The sequence below is a fragment of the Sipha flava genome, unplaced genomic scaffold, assembly GCF_003268045.1.
Source record: "Sipha flava isolate LNK unplaced genomic scaffold, YSA_version1 325_pilon_pilon, whole genome shotgun sequence".
Taxonomy (NCBI): domain Eukaryota; kingdom Metazoa; phylum Arthropoda; class Insecta; order Hemiptera; family Aphididae; genus Sipha; species Sipha flava.
In genome coordinates this window covers 173,009-194,740 of record NW_020273010.1, presented here as the reverse complement: position 1 = coordinate 194,740, position 21,732 = coordinate 173,009, and the positions used below count along the sequence as shown (strand labels likewise).

The 21,732-nt window shown below is 29.3% G+C and overlaps 1 protein-coding gene across 1 annotated transcript; it reads left to right on the top strand.

Moving 5' to 3' along the window:
- Positions 1 to 5,783: 5,783 nt before the first annotated feature.
- LOC112686825 (inter-alpha-trypsin inhibitor heavy chain H3-like) lies at positions 5,784 to 21,410 on the top strand. Its single transcript, XM_025559270.1, has 18 exons — positions 5,784 to 6,135; positions 16,312 to 16,481; positions 16,549 to 16,659; positions 16,722 to 16,860; positions 16,947 to 17,055; positions 17,368 to 17,528; positions 17,972 to 18,172; positions 18,258 to 18,435; positions 18,927 to 19,110; positions 19,219 to 19,411; positions 19,491 to 19,707; positions 19,765 to 19,880; positions 19,948 to 20,056; positions 20,116 to 20,151; positions 20,221 to 20,286; positions 20,371 to 20,666; positions 20,759 to 20,895; positions 21,337 to 21,410. Exons 1-18 carry the CDS (start codon positions 5,893 to 5,895, stop codon positions 21,362 to 21,364), a joined length of 2,694 nt encoding a protein of 897 aa, XP_025415055.1. The 5' UTR covers positions 5,784 to 5,892; the 3' UTR covers positions 21,365 to 21,410.
- The last annotated feature ends 322 nt before the right edge of the window (positions 21,411 to 21,732 follow it).

The window sequence follows — 21,732 nt, the reverse complement described above, 5'->3', positions numbered from 1 at the left end:
ATCGGTAATATTTTCAGTTGCTTTTCTCTTATAATTATTGCGCAAAATATGACACTGAGCATCAACATTTTTTTTTGGTACACCACAATGACACATTACCACTGGCCATTTATCTTAAAAATCTATATTTTTGCTCTTTAAATAAAATACACACAACACCTTTGTTCGTAACAGTTTTTATAAAATCCATTTTAACGAATGATGCTTACACGAATGCTTACGAAATAGGTACTAACAATATGTTATAACAAAAAACTAATCACACACTGTCTGTGACAATCTATCGTAATCATGTAATACATTTGTCAATTAAGATTAAGCGTTTGGAGTTTTTGAACGATATAGTTCTAAATTTGATATCTGTTATTTAATTTACAAATATCTACGATTTTGGCGCTATTGTACGATACGATTAATTTTACTTGTCTCATTTTGGCACTTTTGTACGATACGACTTTTTTTTCCTTATCTCATTTTGGCGCTTATGTCTTCAACCGGTTAAATATAATTGAGAATGATATGAAGGCCATTGGTGTGTATGTAGAGGATGTAGAAAATCGAGACGAGTGGAGATATAGGACAAGGGTGGCAAACCCCAAATAGTTGGGAAAAAGTTAAAGGAGAACAAGAAAAATTAGTGGCGTATCGATAGGGTGGCATGAGGACAATGAGCCACGGCCCATATATTAATTGTTAAAAAATTTTAAAATACATGATCTTTAGAAAAAACAATGTTTTCGTACAATTAATTAATCATTTAAAATAATAACTGATACATGTAGTGTTTGCCTCTCAGCGAGTGGCATATGTGATGTTAGTATATACAGATTTGATAATCATTTTGGAAGAGAAATAATAAAATAACAAAATAATAAGGAAACACACTCTACATTTAGAGCGGTATAACCTCTAATCAATGAAAGCATATTGGCGACTCTCGATTACCTCAATTCGTTATCATTTAAGTGGCCTGGCATTACTTTCAATTAAACAAGATACAGTCCGAGAGGTTAACTTCGAAGATTGAATAGGTAAATTTGCTGAAGAAAAAGAAAGAAAAACAAAATTTTCATAAAATTGTAGCGTGCCGCCGGTTACTCAATAGTACCACTACACAGTGACGGTAATAGAGTTTTCGAGGCCCTGGGCAAAATAAATGTTTGGTCTTATAATTTATATTAATAAAATATTTTAAGTTTAGTTAAATCAGAACCACGGGGCCTTAATTATAATTTAAGGCGCGGGGCCCTAGGCAATTGTCTTTATTGCCCACCCCCTCGCGCCGTTCCTGCCACCACATATAATTAAATATGTGGTATTTTAAAAAGCTCACAGAACATTTTTTTAAATATAAATTAAATATTTTAAATTTGGTTATTGCCTCGTTTATATTATTTTAACTAAAAAAATGAGATAATGTAGTGCGTAATCAAAAATGATCATAATCATAATTGTATAGGTATAAATATATTTTCAATTATTTATTACATATTAGCAGAGGTTGATCTTTGTATGATCAAGGGTTTAAGTTAATTTTCCATAGTCAATCGAGGTTCCAGTTATACCACTGAGAAGATGTGTATATACATTTACACACAGATATATCCTGGAGGAAAGTATTCAAAAGTAATCCAACATTCCAACATTGGATCCGACGTTGGCCACCTTTACTCTACATCTACTACATTTCTACGATTTGGATTTAAAAAGTTAAAGTTAATTTAATATGGATGTCATCAATATCCCGACTTATTATTGCCGTTGAATATAGAAAAACGTAAATATTATGTATTTTGATTATTATCAAGGACGTATTCAGGGGGGATGCAATGGGCACCATCGTTCCGGGCAGAACATTTTTTTGAAATTAAGGAGTGGCAGCATTTTTTTTTGGAACTATAATCCATCATCCATTTTCATTCGTCAATCAAAAAATTTTAATGTTTTAAGATTTTGCATAGCGACCACTGCGATTTTTATTTGCATGATAATATTATCAAAAGTTGACCGCAAAAAGTCCATAGATAATATATATTATCTTTTTTGAAAAATTGTTTAAAACGTGTGTAGGGGTGGTAATAAAACTTTACCTGGGGCATCAAAACTCTAAACATATCTTTGATTGTTGTACTATTGTTAGTTATATATTGTAATACTACGATATTAATAGCCAGTACACAAAAACATTTTAAAATAATCTGCATCTAAAAAGCAATTGTAATTAATTACTGGGAGAAGGGGTCAGAAAAACATGGCTACGTCTGGGCGCTAATATTTCTAGCGCCAATCCTGATCAGAAATATGCCCCTTGAGCCTACTCTGAATTATCTTATTCTTTTATTACCCGTATTTACGTGATGACAATACGCTAAAATTATTAATAATATGAGTAATTAATAATAATTTATTATATTTTATTAAAAAAATAAGATTTTTAATATTATATGCTGCAAGTAAAAATTACTCATTTACACTGACCTTCATTCAGAATATTTTTTTATATGCCAAAATATATAATTGCTTTCAAAAATATATAATGAATACGAGTATAACAAAACGAAAGACGAATCCATGTATCTTTCTGTCTTTTTTCGGTTGTAAACGAACATTATGGCACCGTCTAAACCAAAATCCATTCTTGATTCAACATCTCTGAAATATATACAATATACAAAATATGTAATAGTAATTACCATTGGTTATGGAATATAATATTCTATAGTAAAAGGTATTACCATTAATTATAAATACTATTGTATTAATTTACTATACCAATACTATACTATAGTATTTATAATCAATGGCATTAAGTAATTATTACAAAAGAGTATTTATAAAAATAATCCAACCCTCCGTCAGTATAATATTTGCTTTCATTACTATTACGATCAGAGGCTAAAAAAAGATTTTCGTATTGCACACTAAAGGATTTTTTCATACTCCCCTTTCAAATGTTAACAGTAATGAGTAATACAGTTAAAATAGTTGGTATTTTTTAAAATAATTTGATAAAAAAATGTAAGATTAAAAACAAATATCATAGTAGTTATATAGTAAATATCATATAGTATAGAGAATAGAACCACAACACACTTTTTAATTTCGTACTACCCACTTAACACTTCGTATTACACAAAGTGTAACGTAATGCACACAATTTTAGTTCCTGATTACTCAAGACTCAAACAATAAGAACCGTTTAAATATTGTGGATAAATTAAATTGTGGATTAATTTTCACCATATTTTAAAATTGTTTTCTGCAGTAGATCATAATAATAACAGTATTAATAATAAAGTTGTTAATTTTGGGAGCGTTCAAACATGTCATACGAAAAAAAAATAAATCTTTACTACGCTGTAACTTGTGATTCGTGAATACGAACATTTATCATTGTCCTTAATTCTCCTTTGAATTGACGAGATGATAAATTGTATAGAACATATAACGACCTTTAACATGATTTACAATGGTTATCGTTTGTAAATCTCGTTTGCTTTTATTTAACTGTCTCGTTGATTCGTTGGCGCATCGCGTATTGCTGCAGACCACGATTTTGCCGTCGATTTTGACGATAATTGATCCTCACGTCAACATTAAACAACAGAGTACGGAGTTTTTCCCTTCATGGAAAATGTAATTTTCCAATAAAAAAACAATTTCAGTGGTGTTTTAGAATTATGAAATTAGTGAGAAAAAATTATAAATAATAAACATGTTAACATATAAACATTATAACAAACTTATGTAGATGTTGTCGTGTTGTTTGAACGCTGATTGAACAGAGAAAATACTCTTCTATGTAAAGATCACCGAAATGTTTAGATAAAATCACTGTTAACATAAATAAATTACGGTAAATGCATTTTCTTTTCGTTGGCGGTTATTACTAATTAATTTATCATTACTGTCGGACTGGACAAAACGGTCGATGATTTTTTTTTTTGTCTCGTAAACAGCATAACATAATAAAATAATAAATCGTAGAATTCCTAGAATAAAATAGTCTATGGTGTACCTACATAATTTTATTCAGAGCCACGCAGTTCAGTATAATTTTATTAATGGATGACGATGATGACATTGGACGTTTTCAATAACGACGGCGTACGCGCTACTTGCAATTTGTACTCATCAATTATAACGACGGTGTTTATGGGGAACTGCAAATTTACAATAACGGACGTTGGACGTAGCCTGCGGATCACGTCTCCGGATTTGAGTGAAGGTTAAGTGAGCCTCTGAATTCGCGAAAACTCTGCTACGATCAAAAGTAAAATTTGTATATGAATAAATAAAGGTATACATCATTTTTTTTTTTTGAGCATTTAATTTATTAAACGAATGCTAAAAGCTTTATCAAAGTAACGACCAAATTGTTTATGCCCCTAGATTGTAACTTGATTTTTTCTGTCAAACGCATAAGCGTATGCGATGTTTAGCCGTTCAAGAAAACAATATTAATTATTATTTTAATAAATATGTAGGTATATGTTTTAAATATTTTTATTATCGAGGAATTTAGGGAATTTTGCAGAATTTGATCGTAACCACACGTATCTTGGTTTTAGTTAATTCTATTAAGGATAAAAATGTAGTTCTTCTCCGTCAAATGTTCGCGATTGTAAGGCGTGCGCGCGAAAACTATAATTTATTGAGTTACAACAATTTCAAGTCATGACGGTTGTGGGTTTTCCATCACGAGCTGTTGATCGGTAAAACCCAACATGGTAATATTGAATCCCAAACAGATGCCGTCGGTACAACAAAATAATTAATGACCCTTACACTTTAACTCACCTATACGGTAAATTGTGATTTCGAAATCGCGATGGCATCATTTTATGCATAATTCATGATTATTGTTTGTACGTCAATAGTTGTTGTGGAACGTTCCGCAGTGGCTGGTAGCGCGGCGGTGGTCGCGGTTCGTGGAAAACGGATAAGACGATGCAAACGAAAGGAAAACATCGGCAAAAGATAAACACGCACAAGAGATTATGTAGACGTTTGTGGGAAAGAGGATACCGTGAGGTCAATGTCGACGTACGGAAAAATTGAAACTAAAAAAATGTGAAAATGTGCGCGGTTTTCAACGCATAGAGTTGCCTTGTGTGTACAATTGTCGCACGATTATTTCATTTCGGTTGATACAAAGCGTTTTTAACCATCTTGGCGCTAATGATCTAGGTACACGGAAAACCCACGAAAACCGGTTTTTTTCGACTCGTTGGGATTCTAATAATTATAATAATCTCTTTACGTCCCCTCTTTTCGCTCGTTGCACATGCATACTCGTAATGCTCATTACTTTGTGCTTCATATCGAACGTCAAATGCGATGGCGCTTAATTTTTTTAACTTTTTATGGGTTTGGCTATAAATCTTTGATGTCATCGCTGTACGTCCTGCACCGGTATTATTATTATTATATTTACTTATTGAGACTGCGTAGGGTTGTGCACGCGCCCCGGGGCTGGTCGCTGTCGAGTCTTCGTCGTCGCCGAACGGGTCGCGGGCGATTCACTTACGAATCGTAACGAGGCTGTCCGTTGTTACAATGTAATACTACATGTACGTGTGACTGTGGTAAAGGTTCGTCGTAATATTGATATTTCGAAATTCGACGATGGCAGCCGACGAAGACTGAGATCACGTGGCCGCCGCGCGGTGTGTTCGTGTACCTTCGTATCATCATCATCATCATTATTATCATCATCAACATGCAGTATAACATAAAATATTATTGTTGTACAGTGCAAGTCCGAGTCGTTTCGTTTGCCGTCGTCACCGCCTTCGCCGCTACTGCCGCCGCCGCCGCTATAACCTCGGACTACTCTATTCGACCGGCGTCCGCGCGGTGCATTCGAAGTTTCACGCCCGACATAGCAACATGTTGCCCGTCCCGTTGTCAGCGTCGCGAGCGTGCACCGCCGCCGCTCTGCTGTTGATGCTGCTGCAGACGTTCGTCGTCGTGAACCGGTCCGCGGCCGCGGCCGTCGACGTCACCACCACCACTATTACGGCCACCACGGTCGTTGCCACTGACACCCAAGATATCACCGACCCCGGGGATACCAACGACAACGGGCTGCCGGCCGTCGTCACTGCACCACCGCCGCCGCAGAAGCCACAGGTTCGTACCTATGTAAAAGTTTTTCGCACGTACACCACCGTCGGAGGGTGATCCGTTTATGTTGGCAACACTTGACGCACGTTTAACGTGAACATTTAAATAATGTAGAGCCACTTAACAAGTTAACGGACCTTCTCGTGTAATATTATACATATATTTGTACGTAGGTATTTTTTATGTGCATTTTTAACATAACCCAGGGCTGTAGTTTCAGTTTTTCTACTGGGTGTACGAACTTTAACTGGCAGACCAGTTCTAACATATTTCACATTATTACGTTCATTTTTTAGGTATTAACCATAACCATGCAGATATTACTAACCATATATTTTTATATAGATAGTTTATTCATATTTTAATGTGTAAGTTAACTACAATAACGACGTCTATTGGTGCATATTAAGTTGATGGTGCTATTGCACACCCTGCTTCCTTGAAACATTCTTCTGAGTCATAAAATACTAGTTATCAGAACCTGGATATAGTCGATAACACATTTCCCGTCTTCCCTAAATTGAAGTTTTGTGCTCGTCTCTGAAATCCGTTTTATCCTGGGCGTAGGGGTGACTCGGCGGATTTGGTGATTTCCTGCCACCATGATGTATATGTGCAGCTTTCTCAGGATATTTGACATGACGTTTTTAAACGGAGACTGTTAAATCTGCCGATTGATAGTTTTAATTGTGACCAATTAAATAAATTAATAAATATTGTAAAAGGAAAAGAACATTGAAATCTCATTTTATCTGGTTGCACCACACGTTTTCATGGTCATATACGACTACATATAGGTGATACGCGTAAAATGTAAATTACCTATTAGGTAAATACGTTTTAATTTAATCTACTATCATTATGTGTATATTACACACTTCGATGAGTCGAGTTCTTATGAAATTCACAAAAGTAAATTTGCGTTTTCATTGTATTCTTGTCCAGAAACAAAATCAGTTCAAGGAAAATCTGATAATAGCTATTTTTAAAATGTCCATCTGTACATCGTATTGAATGATAATTTTTGTATTATGTAAATTAATAAGCTAATGAATCACGAGATAGGTTAAAAATTACCAATAAATATATTATTATATTGAATAAAACCTAAAATTTAAATGTTATTGTTATTTATTATTACCATATTTAGTACAACAAAATAACATATAGGTATGTGGAATTTCAGATGCTAATTTTTGTTTTGATTTTGTTGATTGTTTTCGCTAGCATTTTTTATAATGATCTTAATTGATTTAGTCTAAAAGTCATATTTATAGTATTTATAAACTTTTCTTTCGATAATTTATTTATCATATTTTACGATTAGCTATAATAATATACGTTGTAATTACAGTTATATAATAACGATATTTAGGATGAGTAAATATTTTTCTTTTATAATTTATTTACTATTCACATACCATTGAATATTTATGCTGTAAATATCGATTATACATTATATTAATATATTACTTATATTATGAGTAAAAGTATTTAGATTAAATCCATTAGAAGAAATACTATTTTGGGAACTTTTAATTATCTATCGATCTTACGTTGTATATTATTTTTCATATTTTTTTTATTTCTATAATATAATTTGAATACTTTATACTTTAAGTTTATGTGTAAAATTCCTTAAACTCTTATGGAATAACACATTGCGTTTATTAAAAAATTTGAAACTGCTAGGATAGTTTGAAACAAATAATAAATTAGTGGATTCAAATACGATTTATAAAAGTATATTGAATTGAATAGGTGTGCTTAAAAATTAAAATTATATTGACATTTTTAGGCATTTTTTAACTTTATTAATTTTAAAAACTTACTATATAAACTGATCGGAAATGTATTTTATCTAAAATATAAGGTTAGTGTACTTAACATGTTCTTAATTATTTTTATAACATGCCGATTATTCATACTTTATGCATGATATATCTGCCAAAAATAATAATGATGACATTTTAATATAATGAATAACAATTTATTTCTTACCAGTATTTTTTTTTTTACATCTACAATTTGTTTAATAGTATTGAACTGTCTGTGTTATAGAAGTATAAGTAGTAAATTATTCTATAATGACTGTAATAACCTTTGAAACAAACGAAGAGTGTCGTCTAATTATATTTTAATCGTAAATTAACACGTCTTCCTTGTAAACAAAATTTTTCGATATTTTAGTAAAACTAATTATAATATATTATACAAGTATTGCATTATTTCTCTTTTTTTGATTTTGAAATCTTTCGAAGAAGGTCCATTAATAAATGTTATTTGTAAATACGTGAAATTTATATTGTTATATATAATTTACTTATATATATATGCATATACTTATATATTGGTTAATATTTAAAAGAAGAATGATGAATGGTTTTTTTAAGCATTAATTTATTCATCAAACTTTACTTATACGATACTATGTGATTAATTGAGTTGTGTTTCTTAATTATATGCTATACGTCTATAATACCTACCAAATATCTACACGTACATAACAATTTACATGTAGTACTATTATTTAAGTGATTAGGTACTTTTTATAATATAGATCACACGAAACGAATTATAATTATTAAATAAAATCCATCAGGTTTAATGTTTTCGAATGCATTTTTGTCTGTGTAATTATTTTCAATAATGTAATGGTAAATACCGTACAAGCGAAATGGCGCATTTAATGTAAAGAGACATCAATATAGAACTTTCGTGCGTATATCAATATTATTAATTTTTATGCATTTTAGAATTATTGCCAATTGTCATTATTGTTAATGTGTGTAGCGTGTGCGATGGAGAAGTTTGATAATAATTAAGATTTATTTTGTTTTTCGCTTTTTAACCGTCGGAGTTGTCTATTATTGTTCTCGATTTACCAGATGTTTTATTTTATTTTTTAATATGGTGCCGTTGCCGTAGTATTAACACGGTTATCATTTTAAATTAATGACCATTAACTCTACAATCCTCGGAAAACAAGAATGTAAAACATAAATCCATTCGAATACTCGGTAAAATAACAATAAAAATCGTCTGCCACTTTACTCACGCTGGGCTCATCGGAATTTGATAGTTATCTCGCGCATGTTACTGGTGAACATTGTAGTCACAAGGAGGCGTTGTATTTGGATTTTGTAAAATTTACCAATTAATAATGCATTTAAATCATGTAAAAAGTAAAACATGCAGTCAAAATCAATGATTGGATCATATAAGGATTCTTTGTTATTTATACATACTAACTAGCAAAACGTATTATACGATATTGTATATTGTAACAGCAATACTTTATTACTATAAACTATACTCTTTATAACAAGAGTTTATTTATAACTAATGTGTATGTTAACAATTCCCTCAGGACGATATTCTTTAAAAAAAATCGCATCAGCCGTTATGTACATCACCTAACATCAATAACTAAGGAAAATTATGGATATTTATGAAGAAAATCACGAAATAAAAAATAAAAAAATTATGGTTTTCAAAATCCAATTCGATGAATCAAGAACGCGTATAACAATTTCATGTCCACGATTTAATGCATCAATCATCATCATACGCTTCACGAACAATATTTACAATGTGGTTTTTCTATTCAATCAAATGTATGATTATCTAACCTTATCTAAGCATTAAATTTAATAGTAGGCATTGTTATTTTTACGGAAGGTTTAATCGTAGTGGACGTATATCATAAATTGCGAATTGATGATCATGAAATTAAAAATTTATTTTGTTTTCATAATTCGTATATAAAATAAAATTAAAATTGTTGGTTATGCACCGAACTAGAAAGTGAAAGTATTTAAAAAAACTCAAATTTGACTGATGACGAGCATGATGAAGAATTTAAGATTTTTATCAAATTATGATAGAACAATTCTAAAACAGTTAAAAATTTCCCGTACAATATGGTTTTAGTTTTATTTGCCATATTTATACTGTATACACTATTACCTTTTCTTATCTATTATAATTATATTACAACTTGATGTAACTTATATTGCTTATAATTGTGTTTGTAAATGTTTACGAAAAAAAAATCTGAATGTTTTTGATAAGATATATCAGCACAATTTTTATGATGATATGAAAATATGAACTATGAATTGAATAAAGATTGAAAGCATTGTTCTGTAATTCCACGTTTAATGACAAGGTTAGGTTCCTGGAAAACAATAATATACAACGATAACCGAAAAGACGATAAAAGAAACACTTTTTATACACAATTTATTATAATATATTCTTGCCAATAAAAACAATGTATATCATTACCAGGAATCGGGACTTATAGAATTTAAAATCATTAAAATAAGCGCTTAAAAAACATCATTATAAGCACTAAAATAAGCATTTAAAAAATTTTAAATTAAGCAAAAATATTTATTAAAAAAAAAAAAAAAAAAAACTATAAAATTCTAACTATAAAACCAAACAAATTGAAAATAAATCTTCACTTTCAAGACTTTAAGGATTTTGTGGATTTTCTAAGGGATTTTTTTGAAAAATAAAATGTAAACTGTTCTTTGTTCTTGATCATTTTGACGTTTGACACTCAGTTCCATTTTAAGCATTGGAATATCTTTGTTAACCCTACAACGATGCCTTGGACGACGACGAACTACGTGACAACGTAGATGAAATAAGAATTATTTTTAATTTATATTCTATTAAAAACAACTTTGCAAGAGAAAACTATAAACACGTAAAAAAATTGGTCAAATAAGTAAAAATAATCAGAAAAACTGGGAAATAAGCATTTTTTTTAAAAATTGCTAAAAAGCAAAAAAAAAAACTTTCAAATTTCATAATTGTACATGTTATAACTTGACATACACTTCTATAGCATTCTGATACATTTTAAGTCAATCCATAAAAATAAGCAAATATTTTAACTCCCGAGCTCTGATCATTACATTTATAATTGCACAATTTATTTATTTTATTGTTAATTTTTGTTGAAAGAGTTATTGTTTTTTGATTTTTTTTAAATATTTTCGACTATAGAAATATAATAACTTTATTGCCATATTAATTATAAATTAACAAATATATAACAGTAAAATAATACGTAATATTAATATTATGCATGTACACGGAAACTGTATGTCAACAGCAAATGTCGTTGAACAACTGACTATCAATAAAATGAAAAACGATTACGATATACATATTACCATTGATTTAAAACTATATTTATTTTAAAATCAATGATATTACCTAAAATAAATAAGAATAGAGTACCTAAATATGATAAGTATTAGAGCTCTTAAAACACGTGTCACGGAATTCACGTGTACACGTGAAATACATGTTTATCCAAAATATATATCCATTTTTACAATGGTAAAATTAGTAATTTTATGTTATACACTTGAAGTTTTAATAAAATATTAATAGTACAATATTAAGTTTAGGATATACGTTTTTATTTTGAATTTTACACGTGACACGTGAATTCCGTTAATTCACGTGTATTAAGAGCTCTAATAAGTATATATTTCAATTAAAACTATTATCTTAAAGTGATCAATTAAATTAAATTACTAAAATATTAATAAATAAAACAATAATTTGATGAACACATGTATACAATTAACGTTATACTGAAATCCTAATAATATAGTATTAAAAAAAAAAAATTAACTAATAGCCACAATAGCTGTTGTTGTAATTTAGATCAATAAAAAATAAAAAAAAACACAAAGGCTTTACAATTAACATTAAGACTTTCGTTACATAATAGCGAAACAACGGTAAATGAGGTGATGTTAAATGAGACATGTAATTTGGAGGGAGGGTGAAAGGAGCGATTGGTTCCCCCGAAGATCGTATTGTAGTAACCATGAATTAAGATATGTAGTATATACCAGGGTAGTCAACTTTAATAGACTTGCGATTGACCTCTGAGTTTTTCTAGGTTATAAAATTAAAATATCCAATTATCGACCAAACAAAAAAAAGGTTGTCAATAAATAAAAAATATGTTATATGTACATGTGTGTAGCTACGATAGTTACTCGGTATCAGTATATAATCTCGTTTTTCATAGTTATTTGTTGCCTTTTTCTAAATCTAATTTTTATATTCGTGGGATATACAAAGATACACATGTTTACAAAATAAAAAATTATTTTATTTGTTTGCTGAAAAAATTCGAAAATTCAAGTAAATGCGAAAGGGTGTCGCGATCGAGTGGTTTTCCATCCCTAATTATACTATTTGATTGTACATTATCTAAATCAGTGGCAGATCTAACATCCGGGCAACCTGGACATGTCCGATAGGGCCCCGACTGTGTGGGCCCCATTAGCGAAAATAATAGGATGAACACTAGATTTAATAAATACATAAATTAATAGGTATTAAAATAGTTATGCTACTATAAACCTTAAATATTAAAAGTTATTATATAATACAGAATATCTTGATATTATAGCTGTGAGCTAAAAAATACCAAAACTGGTAATTCTCATCGTCGTCGACAACTACCGACCAATGATTATTTTATCTTATCTTTACATAAAATCAAATTGCTTTTATATTTTTTTTATCGAGCAGCTATGGAACATCATAGAAGTTTGGAGAACACATGTTATTAAAAACTATAAAATGTATGTATTTATTGTTTTTAAATCCGCAACTGATCTAAGCCCCAATCATTTTGAAGAAGGTTAATTGATAACCCCCCCACCAAATAAGCAACTATTTACGTGCCCGTGTTGAACGAAAATTTTTATTATTATTAATTTCAATTAGAATTAAAAATTATACATAACACTTATAATTCATTTTTAAAACGATTTGATTGAAGTTTAAACATGAAAAGTATTTTTAATCTTGAAAAAGTGGAGAATAGTTAAACAGTATAAAATTTACCTTAAATTGCTCAAAAAATTTAAAAATTCTAACTTTCAACTAGCCATTTTAATAAATATTCTTATTATTAATGGAGTACATTCTAAGGTTAAAGTTCTAAAAAAACCAAGTTATCAATATAGTGCTGGAGGTTTAATATATTTATACAAAATATAATTTTCAGCTCAGTCTTCTTGTTAAAGTCATACTCGACGAAAGGTATCTTTACAGTAAATAGATACCTATTTTCAATACTAAGTGTAGAAATAGACTTTTCTAATAATAAAAATAATAATAATAATCGTGCAACCATACTAGTGGCGTATTTTAGGGGGCGAAGGGGGATCGCTCCCCCCCTGAATCCGTATTTAAGGAATCGATGTTATTTGAGATACACGTTTTAAATTTTTTTAATGCGAATCGTTTTATAACGAAATCAAATAACGCATAGTTGCAATTACTGAATTGGGTTTTTGTTGGTTCCATACTTGGTATAAAATCGAAAAAAACACAAGCGTAACTTTCAAAACACAGAGGTGTTGAAAAAGAACTACACAAAAGTCGATTCTAAGTGGATCCGGCATTAGATTAAAAAAAAAAAAAAACCACAAATATTTAGGATTCACCTGATTTAAATATTACCAAAAATTGTATTTGTAAATGTTGAGCCTGAATTAAAGAAAAAATTTGAGTACCCCCCCCCCCCTAGAAGTAAGTCTAAACACGTCCCTGAACCCATACTACATTAAATACGTGTTATTCGTGCTGTATTTGCACAGGTTATACAGTTTATGTGCCACTACTGCGTGGGCACACTGCGTATTGCAGAAAATAAATGATGCGGGCAATTAAATTATGACGAGCACGCAGTTCAACCGTATAATACTGCGATGCACTTTGTCTGCGAGTGAATACATGCGTTTTTCGAATGCAATGCTATGATATCAATGTGCTCATAGTATATGTATTATGAATGTGCATTATTATACAATGCAATGGAGGACGATTATTTTTTTATTTTTATTTTTTTGCTGACACTTTAAAACGTTATTATGATAAAATTGATTAAACTAATATAACGGTGAATAAGTACGTATCCCAGCCCATTATTATAACGTGAGTCATGCACATGCATTTGATATACAATTTGACACGCGATTCCCAAACACAAAAGTGTAAACGAAAGATTTCTAGTATCCAATTTATACATGTGTGCTGCAGCTTTTGCATGCGCGTGTGTGTACGGATATATTATAATACCCAAATGAGTAGCATTGATAATACGAATTCTGCTCATGAAAAAGAAAATGATTATGATATTTCAGACCTGTCTGCACCTGGTATGAAATACAATGATGTAGCTAGTAGAGATGTAATGTATATTCGAATAATTGAATTATTCGAATATCAGTATTTGATGCTATAATACCTATTATTATTAAACGTTTTGTGTTGTGCGAAAACTTAAATGAATAATTTTCGTTACGTATTGTATTGTAGCATCGAATACTGATATTCGAATACTGGAATAATTCGCATCACTGCTACATAATTATTTATATTTTTTTTTTATATATTCGTAATAGTATCATTCGACTAAAAATTATCAAAACTATAATGTTAAATATTTATATTTTCTCCGTCTAATTATTATTGAATAAAGGATTCAATCTATTTGTGCTCGCATTGTTTTTATTCGAGAATGGAATCATTAAAATTGCATAAAAAAATTGTATTATGTATACAAATATAAATTAGTGACTTCAAAGCCAAATCTTTCGTGTGACCTATATTATATCAGCATTATTAATGCATAACATTTTTTTTAGTTTTAGCTTTTCCTCGTATGATTCGAGTCTGCTATTGATTTAATTTCCTATCGTTTCTTTACATTATAAAAAAATAAAAATTATCTCTGTATAATAATACGAATGTGTGCCTTAAATGTGTATTTCTCTTGACGTAAAACTTTATTGTAATCATGTATACCTTTCTCATTTTTAAGGACTTATTTCAAATTGTGACATAACAAAATGTAATTTATTTTTATGTATGTATCATATAATGCATTTTGTATAAGTATATAATATCGATTACTTTGTGATATATAAGAAAATATATAGTAAAATTACTGCCCCATTATCCAGTACAGAGCTAATTATGTATACATAATTTTATGTTATCTTGATTTCATTTAAAAATTAGCATAATTTTTTTCTATTTGTATTCATATTGAAGGATTATGACGATAACCTATTAACCTCGAAAATAAATAATAATTCCACCGCGCAGTCAAATTATTTTTACTACTTGTATAACTCAAAGCTATAAACATGTATATAATTGAAGTAAAAACGGCTAAACACAAAATTATAATATTTTTTAAATTTTCGTAATTTTTCTTTGTCCGTTTATTCTTAATAGTAATGTATATATTTTACATGGTTAATCTATACAATTCGTAGTTGGTTTGTACTCAACTTTTGAACTGATAATATATAATAACGATAAGAATGTAAATGTTTAATGTAAGGTTACTTGTAGATTTCGCAAGATATCTAATATACCAATTTAAATATTAATTCAAATTTAACATCAAATGATTAGTAATATAAATATTTATCATAGATTTCTGATACTAAAAATGTACTCGGAGAAAAATATCATGTTATTTAATTTACTTATGCAAATATATATTTAGGTACTGACTGACCTGATGATACTTTCTCTCCCTTTGGGCGTAGGTAAATTGAGTCCAAACAAATTTATCTTTTTTCGAAATAGGTAAACTGTGTCCCACGTATAAAATTTAAAGAAGTAAACTGAGTCCCTCGTATAACAGTTAAAGCGGCAAATTAAGTCCCGTTTAAAATATTTAATGTACTAAATTTATTTAAATTATAAATATAATCGTTGATAAAGTTATAAATTCACCGAGTACGATAGGTAAGTGTTATTACGCGACATTTTTATAAGTGCCTAACTATTTACAACAACGCTGGATGTGATGTGATAACTGATAAATGTAAGTTTAATATATGTAGTATACAATTGTATTCATATGACATATAATTAAAAGTATTTTAAATAAAAAAAAAAACTGCATTTCACCATATTTCAATTTACCGATTTCATTTTTTTACTAGTTTATACTCAATTTACCTTTTATATATATATATTATATATATATATATATATATATATATATATATTATACTAAATACTCAAATTATACATATATGTTGTTGTATTTGTTTAATTTTAACTCATGAATATATTTACATTTTGTTAAATATTCACGTGTTATAGGTTCCGGCAAAAAATGAAGACATTTACAGTTTTATCATTCATTCGAAAATCAAGTACAGATATGCTCAGACCGTTGTATCGAGTCGCGTGGCTAACAAAGGAAATACTTCCCACGAAGTACAATTCTATGTAACTCTACCAGAATCTGCGTTTGTTTCCAAGTTTTTAATGTGAGACATCAAGTTATGATATTTTTCTTTTCCCGATATATTTAATATTGGGTTTGATTGGTTTTAGGGAAATAAACGAAAAAGTATTCGAAGCTTATGTAAAAGAAAAAAAAGAAGCTAAAGAAGAATATATTGCAGCTGTTAATTCAGGCCAAACCGCTGCTCATGTTGAACAAAAGTAAGTGTAGTACTCGTATATGGTAAAATAAATTTCAATTAACGCCGATTGTATATTTTCAGTGCAAGAGATTCAAATAAATTTACGGTTTCGGTAAATATAGAAGCAGAAAGTAAAGTGACATTTAATCTGACATATGAACAATTATTAACAAGAAAATTAGGAGTATATGAAAATGTCATAAACGTGCAACCAGGACAAGTAAATAAAAATGACAAAATTCTATCAATAAGTAGTATTGTAATTGTTACAATTTCACCGGTATTATGTTTTTTACGAAAATATAGGTTGTAAAGAATTTACAAATCATTGTTGATATAGAAGAGTCTTCAAACATTACAACTTTAGAAATTCCAGAAATAAAAACAGTAAATGAAATTGAAACAAAAACTAGTGGTACGAATTTAAACGATTTTTTTCATTTAATGTGTAGTTTTTAATTTTAACGACAACATAATCGTTCTACAGGTTGATAGTAATTTAAATTAATTTCATAACCTTAACTTAAATAATAAAACGGATAATATTCCAAATAGATAAACATCAGTCGATGTTCAGTTTTTTGACCAATTTAAATGTTTGAAGTCTAGAATAATTTAATGGGATATTAATTATTTTTGCTTGATTTATTTTGTAATGGGTATTCTGAATACTATTATTCTTATGTATATATGCGTATACTATAATAGTGGTATATAAATGTTTTAGAAAACAAATTGGCACAAATTTCTCGCGAATCAGGCAATAAAGCAAAGATAACATGGAGTCCTTCTGTTAAAGAGCAATTAACTTTTACGGAATACGGTGTCAAGGGTCAATTTATAGTTCAATATGATGTAGATCATAAATCTACACCAAATCAAGTTCTCGTAAGTTATTCGTAAATAGATTAGATAACAGGTTAAACAGTACCCAATGGTCAATGACATAATAATATATTTAATCAATTGCACAATAATTATTATTCTCGTACTTGTAAATAGAGCCAGATGTTCGGTTAGATTAGATCGTTTATTTATTTTTTAATGCAATTTATGATATTCATGTTTATTTTTCTGTTAAAATAATTTGACTAATAATCTTAGAAAGAAGTGTTTTTAATTTGAACATAACGTTACGTTTGTGTATGTTATGTCCATATCAATAAAACTTATTTGTTTATATTATTATTTTAAGATATTATATAATTTAAAGTATTCTTATTAATTATTATCGACATTTAACTTAATATAATCATAAGTCAATATTTTATTTTACCTGAATTCAGATTGACATATGAACCCTTTATAAATAACTTTTGTACGATTTTCAGATCGATGATGGATATTTTGTACATTTCTTTGCGCCGACAGACTTGAAACCACTTAGGACCCATGTTATTTTTGTACTCGATGTCAGTGGTTCTATGGTTGGGCTGAAATTACCACAAGTTAAAGATGCCATGAGTCAAATTTTATCTGAAATTCATGCCGACGATTTTTTCACGTTGATTCTTTTTTCCGATTTTGCCCAAGTAATAAATGCGTAGTTTTAAGTTTATCCAACTTGTCTTATAATAATTTTACGACCATAACACTTATGGTAATTGTTTAATATAGGTTTGGACGATAAACGCAACCCAACAGACGTCGACTCGTTGGGACGAAATCAGCGGCAGCACCAAAGCCAATAATTTTAGTCTAGAAGCATCGTCAGAAAATCGATTCGTCTTTCCAGCCACTGAACAAAACATACAATTCGCAAAGAAGTTCATTGAAGATCTGTCATCAGAAAGCAGTAAGACAGTGGCCTATAGGCATATTTAGATTTAACGATAAAAGTGTAGGTGCCTACTGGGGCAGACTGAGTTAATATTTCAGGCCGAAAATTTTTTTTGCCAGGCCAAAAATTAACAGGGGACCAATAATTTGGTTATAAGTATGCAAAAAAAATAATTATGATAATAAACTTTTTCAACATTTTATATAGATATATAAAATTACATATATAATATAAAAGATATTTTTTCTATAATACCTATATATTAAAATTAACTCTTGAAGTAATTCCTTTTTTACATAATTAGGTTTTTTTCATAACTTCACTAGTTTCCCCAATTCTGATGATTAAAATATCGTTATACTATATTTTTAATTTCTAAAATATTATTAGGCCATTTAATCTATTATTATAACGGGCCACCCGGATTTGTCCTGGTGTTCCGCCAGACCATTTCATCTCTGGGTGCCTATGTGGAAAATGTGAAATTATTATTTTATCATTTCAAGGTACAAACATGGAAGACGCCTTGAACAAAGCGCACGCCATAGCCAAATTAGGCGAAATACGTTTCAAAGAGGGTTCGAATACGCCTAAACCGATTATTGTATTCTTGACGGACGGAGAACCGACCGCTGGGATAACTGAGCCACAAGAACTGATCAGATACGTGTCCAACACAAACAAAGAAAAGTGAGTAATGTGAATTATTATTATTACACATGGATATATGAGTAATAGTATATCACTGGGAAATTAAACTTTATGTGCTACAGTATATAATAATTATTGTTTTTATAGATACCCAATATTTAGTTTGGGTTTTGGCGAAGGAGCGGATATGGATTTTCTTAAAAAACTTTCGCTAAACAACACTGGTTTCGCAAGGGTAATTTATGAGGCTTCTGACGCGACATTACAACTTCGTAATTTTTACAAGGAAATTTCGTCCCCCGTCTTATCCAACGTCACGTTTAAATACGTCGACGCTCAAGTAAACTATACTGATACCATTTTAATTCCCATTTCTAGTACGTTTTCTATATATATATATATACTAATATTATTTACAGGTAGACAATGATACGGTTACGAAGCAGTCATTTAGTTTGTTGTTTAGAGGCACGGAACTGATTGTTGCTGGAAAATTGAGGAATCTCGAAAAGTCTGATTTTAACAGCACATTAAACGCCGATTCCACTGAAGGAGATTTCATAGAACCAACTATTGTCACATGCTTTGATCACCCAATCCTTCCTCCTGTCGTTGCTACAGAAAAAAAAACCATAGGTAACTTACCTTTAGTTATTATTATGCGAATTATGATGAATCATATTTTGACTGTAGGTCATTTAGAAAAATTATGGGCTTATTTGAACATACAGCAATTAATGGATAAATACGAATTAAACAAAAACGAAAAATCTACTGCAAAAGCTAAAGCACTTGAGCTAGCATTAAAAGTATGATATTTATAATAAAGTGTTGTTTTGATAAAGTGCTTATAAATAATAAGAATCATATTTTTAGTATTCATTTGTTACTCCACTCACATCTCTAGTTGTTGTTAAACCTAATGATACAACAACATCTGCAGACCCTGAAAAAATCAAACCGCTTAATGATAAATATAATTTTGGTAATAAATTTATTACTTATTCATTATAATTAAGTATCATTGTCATATTTTAATTTCAGGTTCTTTAATGGCCAGCAATCCAGCATATAATTCAGGTATGTGTTAAAAGATCATTCTAATATAAAAGTTAATGTATTATAAAATTCTGATATTTATTATTTTAGTACCTCCATCTCTTTCAAATGGATTAAAAGGATTCCCAGGAGGTATGTCAGCAATATCCTTGAAAAGTAAGGCCTATAATGAATTTCTATAAGTTATTTGGATAGTCATTAAAATAATCAATCTTATATGAATACAAATGTATTTTCTAGGGTTTTCAAGTCATTCCCCATTAATTTCCAGTGGCTATGCTTTACAAATGTCATCAAGGCCAGCCTATGGCTATTCTCCAGAAGATGTAGAATATTCAGCATCTGAAATTATGGATATGACGTCATCAATATCACCAACCTCAGTTGTAGATTCTCCTGCGCAGCCATTAGATAATTCAAATTCAACACTGTTACATAATATCAGTAATATAGCATGGTTGAATATATCTAATGAAACTCAGACATCAATTACATTGAATGAAACCATTACGCCCTACCAAGTATTATTTAATACCGTAAGTTATAGTGACTTAATCTAAATCTTTTATATAATTCAGCTACGTAATTATCTATTGTGTACATTGCTTAATGTTTTTTTTTCTTTTAGAGTGGTCAACCTTATCAAAATTGTACTACACCTAACAATGAACTTGGCAAATGTAAACATTTAAAAGACTGTGTTGTGACTACAATCTTGAATTCAATAAATGACTATATTCCTTTATTTTGTCCGATAGAAAAAATGTAAGTCAATAACTTTTTTTATTGGAACTATTAATTATAATGGTGGGTGTAATATAGTCATTTGTTCATTTGATAAAAAATTTAAGTTAAAATTATAAAATACATTTGTTGGTCAGTTGATATAGTTTTTATAATCATAAATGCTTCATCACTTCATGTTTTTTAATTGTTGAATTTTTTTTTACATTTTTAATTCTGTAATATTTAATAATTTGCTTGTTGCATGCAAAATATAATAAATAGATATTTTACCATCTATCTTTTAGTAGTTAAATATTTTATTTTGTTTAAATTATAAACTTAATATAATTTTTTTATGTATAGAGTACCAAATATAAATTACAAATCTAAAAAATCATTGCAGTATATAGAATTAATTGAAAATGGTGTAAATTTAGATATTGATTAATATATTAACCATGTACATTTTTTGATTTACAGTTATGCGGGCATTTGCTGTTTAGTGTGAATATTCATACAAATACAGGAATCTGAAAATTAATTAATATTTTAAATGTTTTATAGTTATTTATTATTTTTTTATTATTGACTTATATTTTATGTACCTTTGTATTATCACTTAAAAAATAATTATATACCCAGAATTATTATTATTATTGTGTTCTTAAGATACAAAACCAAAAAGTCTTATAACACAGTCTTCCTTTTTTGTTCAAGAAAAATTAAATGAGTCCCAATGTTTTATGTTTTTGATGCTAGTTTGCTATTGAATCATTAAAACTATATAGATAAATCCTAAGCATTAATCACATATTATATTTCAGATAATAATTTGCTTGTACAATAGGTTGACCAATGCTTAAATGTTTTAAATGT